Source organism: Xenopus laevis, chromosome 9_10S (assembly GCF_017654675.1).
Source record: "Xenopus laevis strain J_2021 chromosome 9_10S, Xenopus_laevis_v10.1, whole genome shotgun sequence".
Lineage (NCBI taxonomy): Eukaryota > Metazoa > Chordata > Amphibia > Anura > Pipidae > Xenopus > Xenopus laevis.
Genome location: NC_054388.1, coordinates 57,902,634 through 57,919,032, shown reverse-complemented (window position 1 = coordinate 57,919,032; position 16,399 = coordinate 57,902,634). Strand labels below are relative to the sequence as shown.

General features: G+C 38.3%; 1 protein-coding gene across 7 annotated transcripts in view; it reads left to right on the top strand.

Annotated features, from left to right (window-relative positions):
- zeb2.S (zinc finger E-box binding homeobox 2 S homeolog) overlaps positions 1 to 7,982 on the top strand; it is a 96,614-nt gene extending 88,632 nt beyond the window's left edge. For 6 of the 7 annotated variants that reach the window (XM_041577597.1, XM_041577599.1, XM_041577598.1 and 3 more), the window contains 3 exons: positions 51 to 2,020; positions 3,854 to 4,034; positions 5,979 to 7,982. In XM_041577597.1, the coding sequence (XP_041433531.1) occupies positions 51 to 2,020; positions 3,854 to 4,034; positions 5,979 to 6,556 (2,729 nt within the window). In that variant the 3' untranslated portion in view covers positions 6,557 to 7,982. 7 annotated transcript variants of the gene reach the window in all.
- The last annotated feature ends 8,417 nt before the right edge of the window (positions 7,983 to 16,399 follow it).

Sequence of the window (16,399 nt, the reverse complement as noted above, 5' to 3'; positions counted from 1 at the left end):
AGGTACCACTATACATGGAATAATAATGGTTCAATATTCTCTTTTTTTAGGTGAAAAGCCCTATGAGTGCCCAAACTGCAAGAAACGTTTCTCCCACTCGGGTTCATACAGTTCCCACATAAGCAGCAAAAAATGCATTGGCCTAATATCGGTAAATGGCAGAATGAGAAACAACATGAAGACAGGTTCATCCCCCAATTCAGTATCTTCTTCTCCTACCAATTCAGCCATAACTCAACTACGACACAAGTTGGAGAACGGTAAACCACTGGGTATGTCTGAACCATCAGGCTTACTGAAAATCAAAACAGAATCATTAGATTACAATGATTATAAACTTTTAATGGCAGCCTCACATGCATTTAATGGTGCTCATCCATTCATGAATGGTGGTCTTGGTGCAACCAGCCCACTGGGAATCCATTCCTCAGCTCCAAGTCCAATGCAGCACTTAGGTGTAGGAATGGAATTGTCATTACTTGGATACCCTTCCATTAACAGTAACTTAAATGAGGTGCAGAAAGTTCTAGAAATTGTGGACAATACAATTTCTAGGCAGAAAATGGAATGCAAGCCAGAAGAAATTACAAAACTGAAGGGCTATCATATGAAGGATGGAGGACCTCAACCAGAGGATCAAGGAGTTACATCTCCTGGTAACCCTCCAGTAGGTCTTCCAGTAGTTAGTCATAATGGTGCCACTAAAAGTATTATTGACTATACTTTAGAGAAGGTTAATGAAGCCAAAGCATGTTTGCAGAGCTTGACGACAGATTCAAGGAGGCAGATTGGTAATATTAAGAAAGAGAAGTTACGTACGTTGATCGATCTTGTAAGTGAAGAGAAGATGTTAGAGAGCCATCATATATCCACTCCATTTTCTTGCCAGTTTTGTAAGGAAAGTTTTCCTGGTCCAATTCCTTTGCATCAACATGAAAGATACTTATGTAAAATGAATGAAGAAATTAAAGCAGTTCTCCAGCCCAATGAAAATATAATTCTCAACAAGCAAGGGGTGTTTGCTGAGAAACAAGCACTCCTGTTGTCATCGGTACTTTCTGAGAAAGGAATGACAAGCCCCATAAACCTATATAAGGACCACATGTCTGTTCTAAAAGCATATTATGCCATGAATATGGAGCCCAACTCTGACGAACTACTGAAAATTTCAATAGCTGTCGGCCTTCCTCAGGAATTTGTGAAGGAATGGTTTGAACAAAGAAAAGTTTATCAATATGCAAATTCCAGGTCACCGTCTTTGGAAAGGACCAGTGCTGAGATGGCTCTGGCTACCATCCTAAATACTCCCACTAAAGACTCAGCCAGATCGCCAATAAAATCTGTGGACTTTATAACTTCACAATCTATAGCAGAACTTCATAACCGGGTATCAAATTGTGATACACCTCTCAGGCTAACAAAATCGAACCATTTTGCTAGTATGAAACCAGTTCTTGATAAATTGGACCACTCCAGGAGCAACACTCCTTCTCCTTTAAACCTTTCTTCCACATCTTCTAAAAACTCCCATAGCAGTTCTTACACTCCAAACAGTTTCTCGTCAGAGGAACTTCAAGCTGAGCCCTTGGACTTAACTGTACCAAAACTATTGAACGAATCCAAAACTATTATTGCCACAAAGAACAAATCTAAGCCCAACAACATTACAGTTGATCACAATAGTGTTTCTTTATCATCTGAAACTGTAGATGAGCCACTGAATTTAACATACATCAAGAAGGAATTTTGTAATGCTAATATGGACAAAAGCACTAGCCCACTATTTGGTCTAAACCCATTTAGTGGTAAACCTTTGTATTCAGCGCTTCCTCCACAGAGCGCATTCCCACCAGCCACATTTATGCCCCCAGTACAGACAGGAATTCCTGGACTACGATCTTACCCAGGACTTGATCAGATGAGCTTCCTACCACACATGGCCTATACTTATCCAAATGGAGCTGCCACATTTGCAGATATGCAGCAACGGAGAAAGTATCAGCGCAAACAAGGATTTCAGGTAACCACTACATCCACTTTTGCAAAATAAAACTGTATATTGGAGCAACATTGTAAAGAAAATATTTTTTGATATTTTTCTGGCATAATTATGATTATTGTATTTTAACAGATGCAAGTATTCATCCTCGGGTGTTTTTTATTATCCATCAAAGGAATCATACTGTAGTTCTGCAAAAGCTTGACCGTTGGTCATGTCTGTAGAAAACAGCTACTGGTCTTCATAAAATACAGATGATGTGCAATTATTTATTCATGCAGACTCTTTTAATACCCTTGTCCGGTTATTGGCATGTTGGACTTATCTTTGAGTGCTTGATTTTTACCTATGATATCTCAGATAAGATAGTGCTCAGCAGAGGTTCTGAACTATATTTTAGGGTAGGCTATGTCACTTGAAACACTTTGGTCACCAATAATTGCTGCAGGCCCTTTCCCACTGATAACAATGAGAAGGGCCAAAGTCACCCTTGATTCCTGCCCAATAATTAAGTACCATTTCATAGGGAAGTGGCCAACAACAAGTAGTGGAGGGGTTTATTGCCACAAGTAGGGGTAATCAAAACACTACATCTGACACTGCCCTAAAGGCTAAAGTAGATGAGTGACAGATGGAGCAATTCGTAGACTAGGCATCAATGCTTCTAGTTATAATGTGCATCAGTTCTACATGACTGAACACCAATTACTTTTCTTCATGTAGCAGGTTATATATAATTTTTATAGAGCAAAACACAGAAATCAGCTACAAATTTGGCCATGAGATTTTGCCCTCAATGGAAATTCTTAATGAAATGTTAGTGTTTCACTTTCAAATCATCATTGACCATTATTTTATGATTCCCAAGAACGGAGGAGAGAATTTGTTTTAATATTGTTGATATTATATTAGAATGCAGTTTTATCATTTCTGTTACTAAAATAAAGTATTTAAAATCCTTACATATAATTTCCAACTCCATTATCTAAAAACCTAAACCCATTGTACTTACCTGGGCAGTGCAGTGCTGGCATTTTTCCTCACTTCTGGGTACTACTGGCATGGGCTTTTATGGAAACACCTGCAGTAAGTCAGAGTGCAATTGCCCCATCTCAAACCTGTAAAAGGAAAACCTAAAAAGCAAAAAAAAAAAAAAAAAATGGTGGCACCACACTCTCCAACCAAGTTCTCCAACCAAGTTTACTTTTATAGAAGGGATTCATTCGCCCCTGGCTAGTGGTTTTGCCCTCTTGGCAGGTTGGGAGGGCTAATAAATTTGCACCCCCTTTAGTGATTTTAGGTTTCATTGTCCTTTATTGAAAACACAACAAGGTGTTTTCTCCAGTGCTAAACAAATATTGCAAAAATATCTCTTTTTCATAGACTGTTATCGTTCATCTACAATTTTTTTCTCTCTGACACTCAAATCTCTTAAATCTCGTTTATATTAATTAGTGCAAATTCATTTTATTGGCTTTTCTAATGACAAAATAAATATAAATAAAAGCAAGATCCATTTTTTTATGCCTAATGCTGAAGGCATGTGGACATTGAACATTCATAAAATATTCTCCATTTTAAATGACAAAATTAAATATACTGCTGAAGGCTTTTTGTCAGCAGACACAAAGTTAAATTGGGTTGGATAATAGCATCATGCATCTGATCATAAATTTCAATTACACATTTTGGTTTTAGAAAGTGGAAAAAAACTACATGTTATACAGAACACACTGTTTATTGTTTAATAAAATAATTCACATACATAATAGAATAATATTTCTAATGTCGCCGGCGTGATTTGCATTTGTTTTATCTACACAAAAACATTAAGTCTGATTTGTTCTACTGCAGGGTGACTTGCTCGATGGTACACAGGATTACATGTCAGGTCTCGAAGATATGACAGATTCTGACTCCTGTCTGTCCAGGAAAAAGATTAAGAAGACAGAAAGTGGCATGTATGCTTGTGACTTATGTGATAAGACATTCCAGAAAAGCAGCTCTCTTCTGAGACACAAATATGAACATACAGGTAAGAAAAGCTTCACCTGGGTGTGTTTTATTGTTATTTATTGTAAAATATTCAGTTAGAAACGACTCACTTATTTCTCCCCAACCCATAAAGCTTACAATCTAAGAATGGCATAGAGTGGGCAGGGGCAACCTGGGGTCCGCCATATCCTACACATTCAATACAACTAATGATTGTGCTCTTAAGCACTGCTAATCACTGGTTGTTGATGGTCACCAATCACACATAATTGTAATATTGTTTTATTTTACTGTTGATCATTTACACCTCTGATAAGGTTTATTACATACTAGACATTAAAGGAGAAGGAAAGCCCCAGGGCGCAAAACCCCTCCCCCCCTCCCCTGTGTTGCCCCCCTCCTCCCCCCTGGCCTACCTGTCCCCCTGGGCAAATGCCCCTAACTTGTTACTCACCCCTCTGCGCAGGTCCTGTCCACGGAGTTCACAGTCGCCATCTTCTCCCACGTGCGTCTTCTTCCTGCTCTGACCGGCGTCTTCTGGCGCATGCGCAGTAGGAACAGGTACCGGTACAGCTCTACTGCGCATGCGCCGAATGTCACGAAGTTTTCCGATTTCACTTCGTGACATTCGGCGCATGCGCAGTAGAGCTGTACCGGTACCTGTTCCTACTGCGCATGCGCCAGAAGACGCCGGTCAGAGCAGGAAGAAGACGCGCGTGGGAGAAGATGGCGACTGTGAACTCCGTGGACAGGACCTGCGCAGAGGGGTGAGTAACAAGTTAGGGGCATTTGCCCAGGGGGACAGGTAGGCCAGGGGGGAGGAGGGAGGGGGGGCAACACAGGGGAGGGGGGGAGGGGTTTTGCGCCCTGGGGCTTTCCTTCTCCTTTAAGCCCGTTAAATTAACGGGCACTAGAACATATGTAGTCAAACATTTATAAAAACAGAATTGTTCTATTCTAAAAAAAATTTGCCAGAGACAGTCCGTGGGGCACATGCGCAGTAGCGCAATCCCACGGACACAGGGACTGGACGCAGAGACACTTCAACTTTATTATATAGGATAACCACTAGTTCAAAGGAATATTAACATTCCATAAAACTTCTAAATTGCACTCTTTCGCTCTCCAAAGAGCGAGAAGATTCTCCAATGTGAACCGTGAGTACCTGAACAATCTTATCTTGCTGGTATCTCACTTAGGGAGATGATGTCAATTGACTACTGTTGATGAGTCTACAAACATTTAAATAAATATGGTTCAGCAACACTGCTTTCGAAGGTGTATGTCTCTGCTATTCATATTTGGTATTCCCTTTACAGCTAATTCTCACTTAACCCCCCAAAAATAAGCACGGCATTTTTCTCGGTGTTCTTTTAGTATCTGGGTGTCTCCCTGTTGCATCATGTTGTTTGATTTTTATACCATGGCATCATGCTGTGATACATTCAAGGACAGGTCTATTTTAACCGATTCATGGCATGGCAACTATCAAAGGTGTAAAAGGCATCCTTGTGCTATTTGTAGTTTGGAATCCACCAGATGTGTTTGAGTTTGGGATTAGCCTGGATACTACAATCTTGTGTTAAAGAATGTTAGAAATGATACCATGGGGGATAATGTCCTGTCTTTCTTAGTCAAATGTACATCCTTCCAATTTTAAGCACATGCAATCCACACCAAGGCTGGAAATAAAACTGAAGCTTAAAATTGATACAAAAAAGTTTTGGCCATGTATATACAGAAGCATGTTGTGTATGGGCTTTTTTCAGCGGGCTGAAAATAAGTTTTATTGATTGTAGTTACTGGTCATTTGTTACTGCTAACACTATGATATTGAGACAGAGCTAAAAAAAAACGATGTATCTACTCAGCTTTAAGTGACCAGATCCCTTAATATAGACTCTTGGGAAACACACACTATGGTCACAAAGCAATGGCACTTGCAATGTTGTGGTGAGTGATGTATTTTTCTTTTCTTTTCCAGGAAAAAGGCCACACCAATGTCAAATCTGTAAAAAAGCATTCAAACACAAACATCATTTAATAGAACATTCGCGACTGCACTCTGGCGAGAAGCCGTATCAATGTGACAAATGTGGCAAACGCTTCTCGCATTCTGGGTCTTACTCACAGCACATGAATCATAGGTATTCCTACTGTAAGAGGGAGGCAGAGGAAAGGGAAGCTGCAGAGAGGGAAGCACGTGAGAAGGGACATTTGGAACCCACGGAGCTACTGATGAATAGAGCGTATTTGCAAAGCATAACTCCTCAGGGCTATTCTGACTCAGAGGAAAGAGAAAGTATGCCAAGAGACAGAGGAAGAGAATTGGAGCATGAAAAGGAAGGGGACGATGTTTATGACAAATTGAGGAGACAAGTTGGTGATGAGGAGTTTGAGGAAGAGGAAGAAGAGAGTGAAAATAAAAGCATGGACACAGATCCGGACACAATTAGAGATGAAGAAGAGAATGGTGACCATTCAATGGACGATAGTTCGGAAGATGGCAAAATGGAAGCCAAATCAGATCATGAAGAAGAGATAATGGAGGATGGCATGTAATTGACTACTGCATTTTAAGCTTCCTTTGTTTCCAGTAGTATTGTTACTTGCTTGAAAACACTGCTGTTTTAAGATGTTTATGCACGTGCCTGATGCTTCCAGGAAGCCTGTATAGATGAACTGAAGGGGGCAGTTCTGCCAAAAGTCAAATAAAGTTTGAGTTGGTTATTGTGAAGAACTGCATTATGCAAAATTTTTGTACAGTATTAAGGCCTAAAAACTGTGTGGTTCAAGAGACTAAACCCTGTGTTTAATAGCATTTATACTTTAAGCACAAACAAATAGTTAATTGTATGAATTGCACTCTACTTATATATCACTACAAACTTAAAAAAAAGAAGATATTTCTAATTTATATTAATACATTTTTTAAAAGAATAAAAAGTGCCCGCACTGTTGTACACCAGTATTCCTATTCCACTTTAATTTATGGTGCTCGCACTACGATATGTCAGTATTATGATTCCTGCATTCTCTACTTCATTCTTCATGATTTCCAAATGTAACCACACAATTTTAGGCCTGAATTTTATTTTTATAATGCAAAGGAACGTGAAAAAATAAGTGTAATAGAAGTCTTAAAAGGTGTCCGGATTTCGAAGGAAACGGGATGATAAATATAAAGAAAGCCTTTGTAAGGTGGTTAAAAAAAAAAAAAAGCCTTATATGCAAACCTTTTAATCTGTGTGTTTCTGCAAGTGCCATCCTTGTATAGTGTTATGAGGGTAACGGGTGTTACCTACGCACCAGCTTCAGTGTTAAGCTCACCCTGTTCTTTGAAGCACCCATGTCAGTATTAGAAGAATAGGCAGCAGTTCCTTAGTTTACATATGTTTGTGCAATTTTTTTCTGTAATTATTTTTGTTCAATTTTGTCAGTATTACACCAAACTTTTTTTTTTTTTCTGCAATTTTTTTGCATTCATTTAATTTTTAGGTCAAATAACATTTTATTTATGTGGCTCATTTTATATTTCCTAATTTTATTTATTTCATACTGTAGTGTACAGTATTATAGTTCTTCAATATAGATATATTTTAGTAAAAAAGGAACATGAAGTTGATCACTTGGGCAAATTTTACGTAAAGAAAAGAGCATTTATTGTGTTTTTGAACATTAAATGTGAAATTATGCGATTTTATTATTTTAATTTTTTGGGGTTTTTTTTCCAATTACTGGAAATTCCAAATTTGGGAACTTTTGATACGATCTTGTGAAAACACTGTATTTTCGACTGAAAAATTCCAATTTCTTCATCTTGTTTTTTAGCTAAAAAAAAAAAAAAAAAGAGGGACTGTTAAATACAATGTATGATACCATGATAAAAAATTCTTTCCTGAATTGTCTTTGTAAAAGTATTATTGAATTTTCAATTTGTAATTTCTCTTGAAAACGACCATGCTCGAATAAAAATGTAGCCAAACTATATATATGGTGTGAGTGATTACTAGCAACTTTATGTGTCTATAAATAATATTGTAACAACTAGAACTAGAAGCCTACAATAATGTTTACATGAAAAATACACTGCTCAAACTGTTATAGATGAGTTTTCTTAACTCTAGAAATTCTTTTTAATGAATATACAATTAAAACATCATAAAATATCATTCTTACATTCCCCATCTTAGCAGGTTACATTTGGGCATGGTAGGAGATACTTGTTTGAAGTTGTTTGTTAGTTGCTAAATACATAAGACCTTTCAATACCACATTTAATATTAGAGCAATGATGCAGGTGAAAGCCTTTAACCTATATGAAAGATGTATAATGACTTGCTTGCATGTGAATGTACCCCCTCCTTTTTTTCTCTTCTTTTTTCTGTACCCTACCCCCTCTTCCTTGAAAACAATAAAAAGAGTTTACAAAAAAAAAAAACCCCATCATAAAATCATTTGCCTTTCAGTTCAGGTGAAGGTTGTTGAAGCTTGTATGTTGATGTATCAACATATAAGATATGCACCATTATAAATAAATCAACAAGCTTAACCTAAACTTAAAGGCAAATGATTTTATGATGTTTTAATTGTATATTCATTAAAATGAATTTCTAGAGTAAAGAAGGGTCATCTATTAACATGGGGCTGCATTTATCAACTTTACAACTTTAGCTGGTGTCAGAAAGTTATTCCTGAAGAAGGTCCAGCTTCCATGCCTTGTTCACATTGGAGGGTGTACAGCCTGTATAACTTTCATTAAAACTACTCAAACAGCATGTAGGGGAAATTTTTCTTTAGCTGTTAGCATTTTTACTCTGTCTGTAAAAGCTCTGCTTCCTGCCCCTAGACATGGCAGCTGGTGGCTCCATTGTTATTGACATTGAAGGATGTCAATGTAGCTACACGGCATATCCATCCATATATTATTTCTTGTAGCTTTTGCCTTGCTGGAAGCCTGCTTCCTTATCCCTTATTTTGTGTTATAATTTCATTACAAGTGTAACATACCCTGGTGGTCTAGCGGGCCAGTGGGGACGCCCGCTGCACCTCTGACGGGGATGCCCGCCGCATGGTTCCTCTGACGGTGATTCCTAGGGTGCGCGGCTTTGGGCTTCTGAGCATTGCCCATTGTTAGGTCTAATTCATTAGTATCTGGGTGTGTTTCTGTCTTCTGGCTATTCTGAACTGCCAATCCTGACCCTTGCCTGCCTTGAACACTGCCTGTACCGACCTTGGACTTATTGACCTTGCTTGAACTCTGCCTGTGCCGACCCCGGCCTGCCTGACTACGCTTTTCCTCTACTCCCTGAACTGTTGCCTTCCGTCCAAAACCTTGGAAACGCACATGCCCCTTTGCTCGTTCAGAACATTTGCTTTGCTCCTCTCAAGTTAAGACTGGCGGGATCTAAGTAGCTGAATGCTCCTCCCGAGGCCAAAGGCGGCTGCTATAGGCAGAAGACTGAGCTGTGACCAGGGAGCTTAGCACTTGTTCTAAATTTAGCTGCTCAGCCTTGCTGAACATATACTGCATATAAATGTGTTTCATTTATTCAGCCCATGGGCTGTGTCAGTGGATCAGGTATGATTTGACATCATGTGGGTGGGCAGAGTTAAGCTATGAAGTATAACCTACTGCTTAATGTGGGTTGGGATGTGACCTCACACACATAAGTCAGCATTCTACTATTTTTCTTAGGCTTGCATTTGCACCATTGTAGAATGGGGATGAATTGGGGAGAGTTAAAGAGTGGAAGATATAAGATTAAAAAAAACAAGGCAATTAAGCATTAGGCACTCTGCTCAGTATGAGAGCAGTCTGCATGAGGACACCTGAACTATAAAATGTAATACTTTTGTTTTCCAAAAGGTCTCATAGTACCTTTGAAGGTAATACATATATATAGAAACACTTGTTCCCTAGTGATAATTTTTTTATTGTGCTATTCCCTTCTCAAGGAAGGAAGTTTCCTGTAAAACAAAATGGGAATTGTTGCTTGTCTTACACTAAAAAAATACAAGACTGTTTTTTCTTCTTAATTGTATCTTGCTTATCAGAGAAGCCAGCAGGAGAAAGTGACAGCTTTCAATAAGCACACAATAAAGTAGCAGTTGCAAGTTAAACACATTAGACTACAAGTATGGAGGTACACACCCTGATTCTAGTGTTTATTTTATGACAATGCTTTGTTGAAAAGCAGGACATGGAACAGAGAGACCTGCTGCCACTTTCTAAGTGGAACCTAGAAAACTAGACTTCAGGCTTGGAATATATTGGTGGCAACTTGTAGCCAGGGGTTGGGGAGGGTACAGTTATTTTCATTTCTGCCCTGCAATGTTTAGCCTTGGGTTATTCTCTAACCAGAAATCATGTGCTTGCAAACCATTTTCCCCCTTGAACCCACTAGTGATAGGGCCAGAGAGGTGCAACAAAAGTTATAAGCTAAAGGGAAATATTATATATTGTGTGGTCCTTGCACTGTCATATTGCCTGCACTTTACTATTATGGGTAAACTTGATTTAAAGCTTGACTTGCTTGTATGTGGTTAAACCCATGAGTCACTTTAACCCCATAAAGAAGTTTCTACTTGTGCTTCACTGCTTGTGCCAATGATTGCTGGCATTCTTCTAGTAGTTTTGTGGGTGATCCATTTTCCCAGCATGTCAGACTGTGCCTGGCTGTAATTGAATGAGATATCACTACTGTCTGACTATTAAAAGTTATCAAGCCTTCATGGCATTTGATTTCAACTAATACTGTGCATAGGCTAACATTGGCAACCAATATTAGAGCATCATATCATCAGGAAGGCTAAAAAAACAAGCTTCTAGACAGGATTGCTTTGGGTCATTAATGTGATTCTTTTGATGGATCCACATGCATTAATAGCAGCCATGTGGCCCCATGATGGAATTATTATGGCACCTTTCAGGATGACAGCCTGTCTTGTAAAATGTAAAAGCAATGCAATTTAGGTTCGGTTGGGGGATGCCATTTTATAAACTACATTTTTAAGTGTTTTTTTTTTATTTGGTCCCAAAAAGTATCAGTTATTTGAATTCAACCAACCCTTGCAGTTCAGCACCTGTTCAACCTCCTGATCTCACACCAAAGTTCAATATATACTGTAAAATCCTGATAGTAATGTTGCAGTTTTATGAAATTTGTATAACATAATCACATGCAATTTTATCCCATTTGGCCTTCTGGCTGAGCTTTCAGGAATATTTATTGCTACAAATAAGCATTTGTCTTCCGCTAACTAATCTTTTAGTTAATCTTTATTCCCAAATTAGCACCTCAGGCCCTACAGTTTAGGAATCTATAGGCACAATTTATTAACTGGAAGGCAGGGTGCAAAACACAGATACAATTCACTATTTCTTACACTGCTTTCTAGCCTAAATGAACTGTTTCAGAGCACAGGGACCTGAACTTGAGGGGTATTTTCCTTGAACACAGGGTTGCCTACGTTTGGCAGTACTATATTCATGAGGAACAGGGGGGAAAAGCATGTAGACCCCTCCCCTTAACTTCAGCATCAGTCAGAATTAGGGAGCATGGCCTGTCTGTTAACTTGAGCAGCAGTTAGAATTTGGGCGCAGCAATGGATACACGTCACAATGCGGCCCTGTACTTCATACCTGTCCTATGGATTTTTTTTATCTGGCATGAGATGCAGAGTTCTTGCACTTCTGCCCAGGGGTCTAGTAAATGATTCCTTATACCTAAAGACAAAGGTCTTCATCTCACTAGTCACTAGGCATCTCACTGGCTTCATCTCACTAGTGCAACAGTGTAGCACAATGATTCATCTGCACAAAAATCTGGAGAAGTTCACCTAGGTCCATTAACCCATAGCAACAGCTGACAAGTGAAATGTTGCTCTGCATAACTCACCTTTACAAACCGTCCAACTTTCATTTCATTACATTTCTATCGGGGGGAATGTAAAAGTCGGTAACAGAAAAACTATTCACAATGCAAAAAGTTATGCCTTTGCGAGAACAAATTTTGCTTTGCGGAATATAGCTTTTGCAACCTGGGGACTGTTTAGCGACCACTCCCGACAGTGGAAGACCGTTTGCGGATTTTATAGTTTGCGCCAATGCGCAGTAAATGTAATAAAACTTCTTACTGAAAAAGTCGTAATGTTTGCTCCAAAAGATTACGACACCTTCAAGCACTTCTTAAGAGTGCGCAATTAAAATTCACAATGAACAATTAAAATTCGCAATGCAAGAACAGTTTAAGGAACAATATTACATTGCGAGATGTGGATTTTTAGTCTTATTGGTGCGAATTGTTTTGCTCTTTGCGACTTTTATTACATTCCCCCGTATATGTTTTAACCTTGTCAAGGGCACTTGGACATTTGATAGACCATAAAAGTGGGATGTAAACTGTATAATGGTGGGATGTAAGCACTGCCTGAGATCATATGGACAGCTGGATTGTTGATTGTAGGCCTGTCTCACATATATCTTCTGAGGCAGTGGGGAAAGCTTTACATTGCACAAGTTCAATTTGCTCTGTAGAAAACTTTTATCCATAAAAAATAAAGGTTACAAATGATCAAGTTAACTTAATAAAAATACAGTGTCTATTTCCGCTACATTCAAAGTGATATGATGAAGGAATCCGCAGTCTATGCCATTAGCACAGATCTGGATGAGGCAGCACATTAGCACAGTTGGCTTGCAGAGAACAACGTATTCCAACGTCTATCAGATTTGACTCATTTGAGAAAAATCTAGAAGTTCTGTTTTTATGGCTGAGAAAAATACTTTGGACATTCTGAGATCATCATTTTAATCCCAAAACTTCCCCAGAGCATTTGTGAATGGCAAATATCGGTTAAATGTTAAAGGGGAATTGTGGTTTGACTGTTAATAACTTGAGTGGAGGGAAGTGAAATATCTGACCCTAAGTTGTTAACAATTTGTCTTTGGGAAACCACAGAGATGATTTTATTAAAGGAAAAGCCTGTTTTAGTACACATATAAAGACATATCATGATCCCTTACTGTCCATGGATCTCAAGTTGAGGATGTCTTTGTGAATTTGATTGCATAAAGATCAGCACTTCTGCCTTGCAACACCGGGGTGTCAGAATAGGGTTCCTGTTGGGGAAGTTGGTTCATTCTCCTGGTGTTTGAGAGGATTTCCTTCAGGGGCTCCCATTTCAACCAACAGTCTTAAAAACATAAGGACAGGTTAACTGGCAAATGGTTTTATTGCAGTGGATTTAATACCTGATTTGGGGCGTCAACTAAACAAAATAAATAAAGGCCAAGTGATTTAAAATTCTTAAATACCCATTGTCAGTATTTGCTTAAATGGAAATTTTTATATCACTATACTAAAATAAAAAAATGCAAAAGTTGCCAAGAAACCTTGAACTGCTTTACCATTAATGTTCATGGGAAATCGAACCTACTACATTTAGGGGCAGATTTATCAAGGGTCAAAGTGAAAATTCTAATTAAAAAAATAGAATTTCAAGCTATTTTTTGTGTACTTCGACTAAGGAATAGTCCAAATTCGATTTGAATTTAAAAAAAAAAATAGAATATTTGAATATCAAAATTTATCATGTACTATCTCTTTAAAAATTCAACGTTGACCATTTGCCATCTAAAACCTGCCGAATTGCTGTTTTAGCCTATGGGGGACCTCCTAGAACCTATTTGGAGTCAATTGGTGGACTTTGAAAAGTTTTTTTTTTTAAATACTTTGAATCAAATTCAATTGAATGCGATGTTACTTCGATTCGTGCGTTTCAAATTTAAACGAAAATGGCCTATTCTTCAAAAAAAAAAAAAAAAAACGTTGATTTTTTTTAATACATTTCAGTTGGTCTTTTTTTATTCGAATTTCGAAGCATTTTTTATTCAAAATTCTACCCTTGATAAATCTGCCCCTAAGTGAATATGGTTTATAAAAGCATTTACAGTCTTTTCGCTGCCTGGTGTTACTGATAATTCAGGGCCCTTAATCTATTCACCATCGGTCCTTCAAACCCAAAAAGGACACATTTTCTTCTTCAAGTTTGAGAAAAAATGTGCCATTCATTCGTTCTTCAATGAATGCCAATTCTTTTACAATTGAAGACAATTAATGTGCAGCGCTAGGAAAGGAAAATATTCCGGATGGATTTGCTCTTTCAGCCTCCTAAGCACCCATTTCTGTTACAGTTAGCAAAATACTTATCATATTATTGCTTACGAGTAACTCTGAGTGCACGCATTCTAATCCTGCGATGTGGGGATTAATTAACTTTATTTCCTTTTTTAAATTACGTTTTATGCAGATGAACAATGCAATTCTTTTTTATTTTTCACAATTAATAGTTTACTCTTATGTAATTTGGAGTAGTTTTATCTAAGTGAACATTAAAATCACTGGAGCTTATATCTGAATATATTTACAGCTGATTATATAAAACAAATCTAGCAGCCACCTTATCTATTACTGCCAGAATGTAGAGGAAAGCATCTTGCCTTGGGTAAATATAAGAAAATATATCTGTTCTTTAAACGTAGAAAGCTCAGCAGTGTTATGTAGTACTAGTATATGGCCATATTTCACTGGTCATGCACCATGATAACCATAGTGATGACCTCATCACTATGATCATCATGCAAGAGCCAATAGGATTCCATTGTATTAATTATGGTGCTCATATAGAAGGGGTTATTTACAAAGTGTGGGTGCTCTAAAATGGACACAATGAAGAGACCATATTGACACAATTTATTAAGGACCTTGCTTGTAAACAAGCTCCTGCACATCCATATGGTTTTAAAGCATCCATCCAACCTACTCTTATGAATAATGCACATCTGCACCTTTTCATGAGAGAGAACCCGAGGGCTACCACTAACCTGGACCTAGGCAGTAGTTTCAGCATTCCCACATTAGGTTAAATCAATAGGTACACCAGACTCCAATAAGTTGGATGCAAACACTATGGGGCGAATTTACTTACCATCGAAGTTGCGGCAGCATTGGCTTCACCGCACCGCAGGGAGGCAAAAGGTAGCAAAGTTGCACTAGCATTAATTCGTCAAGCAAAGCGAAGTTACGCTAGCGATGCCTAATTTGCATACGGCGCCAATGGACGTATATGTAATAGCAAATACATTACACTACACAAGCCTGGGAAGGCTTCATAAAATAAAATAGAGTTGTTATTTTGCCCCATACATGTGCCCAGTGTATAGTTTAGGTGCCATATGTTAGGAAATGTAGGGGGGAAGGAGGGTACCCCCCAAAAAAATTACAATCTTTTTTAGCCTATCACCCTTAAAAAAGTAAAAGACGCCAGCATTTTTTGGGACTTAGAAAAAAAATTCAACTTTTTTTGAAGCAATCCCTATCTACTCTATTGCACTTCGCCTTGTCTGAGGTGGCAAAGGCAAGTCTGGCACAGTAAAAGGCACAAGTTAGTGAATTAGCATAGTTATGTCCCTTCACCATAGCGCAACTTCGCCTGGCGTAAGGGTGTTTAGTAGAGCTAGAGTAGGTCCACTTCGCTAGCGAATTTACGCCAGCGCCTGTTAGTAAATCGGCGAAGTAACAAAATGACGTCACACTGGCAAATTTTTGCTAGCATTAGCCACTTCGCCCTTTAATAAATTTGGAACATGTGATTTTTGTTGAACATTTATTTTTGGAAAATGGTCAAAGACAGTGTGTGACATTTTTCTGCTAGCTAAAATACCCTGTTGGAGTATTCAAGACTCCTTCACCTTACACCAGAAACTTTATTCTTATTTTTGTATTGAGCCATCATACTGGGCTGGGTAGTACAGGGCACTAAAAGGTGGTTATTGTGTACATTGATAGCCGCTACTGGTGCTGTCTGGTGGCTCCAACGTGGGGCATGTCATACTTATTGGTTTCTCCATCTGGGTGTTTCAAGTTGTAGAATCACCAGTTGAGGTACGCAGGTGAAGAAATCAACAAGAGTGGCATCACCTTAAACAGAAACTGCAACAATGCCCCACACCATTTGTCCCCCCTTTTTTAAATATGTTCCATTAGTTCCTTCTGGCAACATTTCTATAAAAGGTAAAAAGCAAGGAGATTCCTCTTAACAGTACGCTACTCCCAGTCGAGAACAATAAAAGATAGATTTAGTTTAATGAGACCATGCCAAAGACAAAAACATTTTTCAACAAATCTATATCAAATGTTGCAAAGCTGTTTCATTTTCACTGAAAATAAGAACTTAAGTGCTTCCACTTAAAATTCTGACATATTTTTTACATGGTTTATTTTTTTCAATTACATTGTTAGATCTTGAAAGAAGTAGAAATTTAGAAAGATTTTCTATGAAAACGCAAGATCTAGCCTAGGACTTTCCTGAGTGGGCTGACATTATCACAAGTGTCATCCA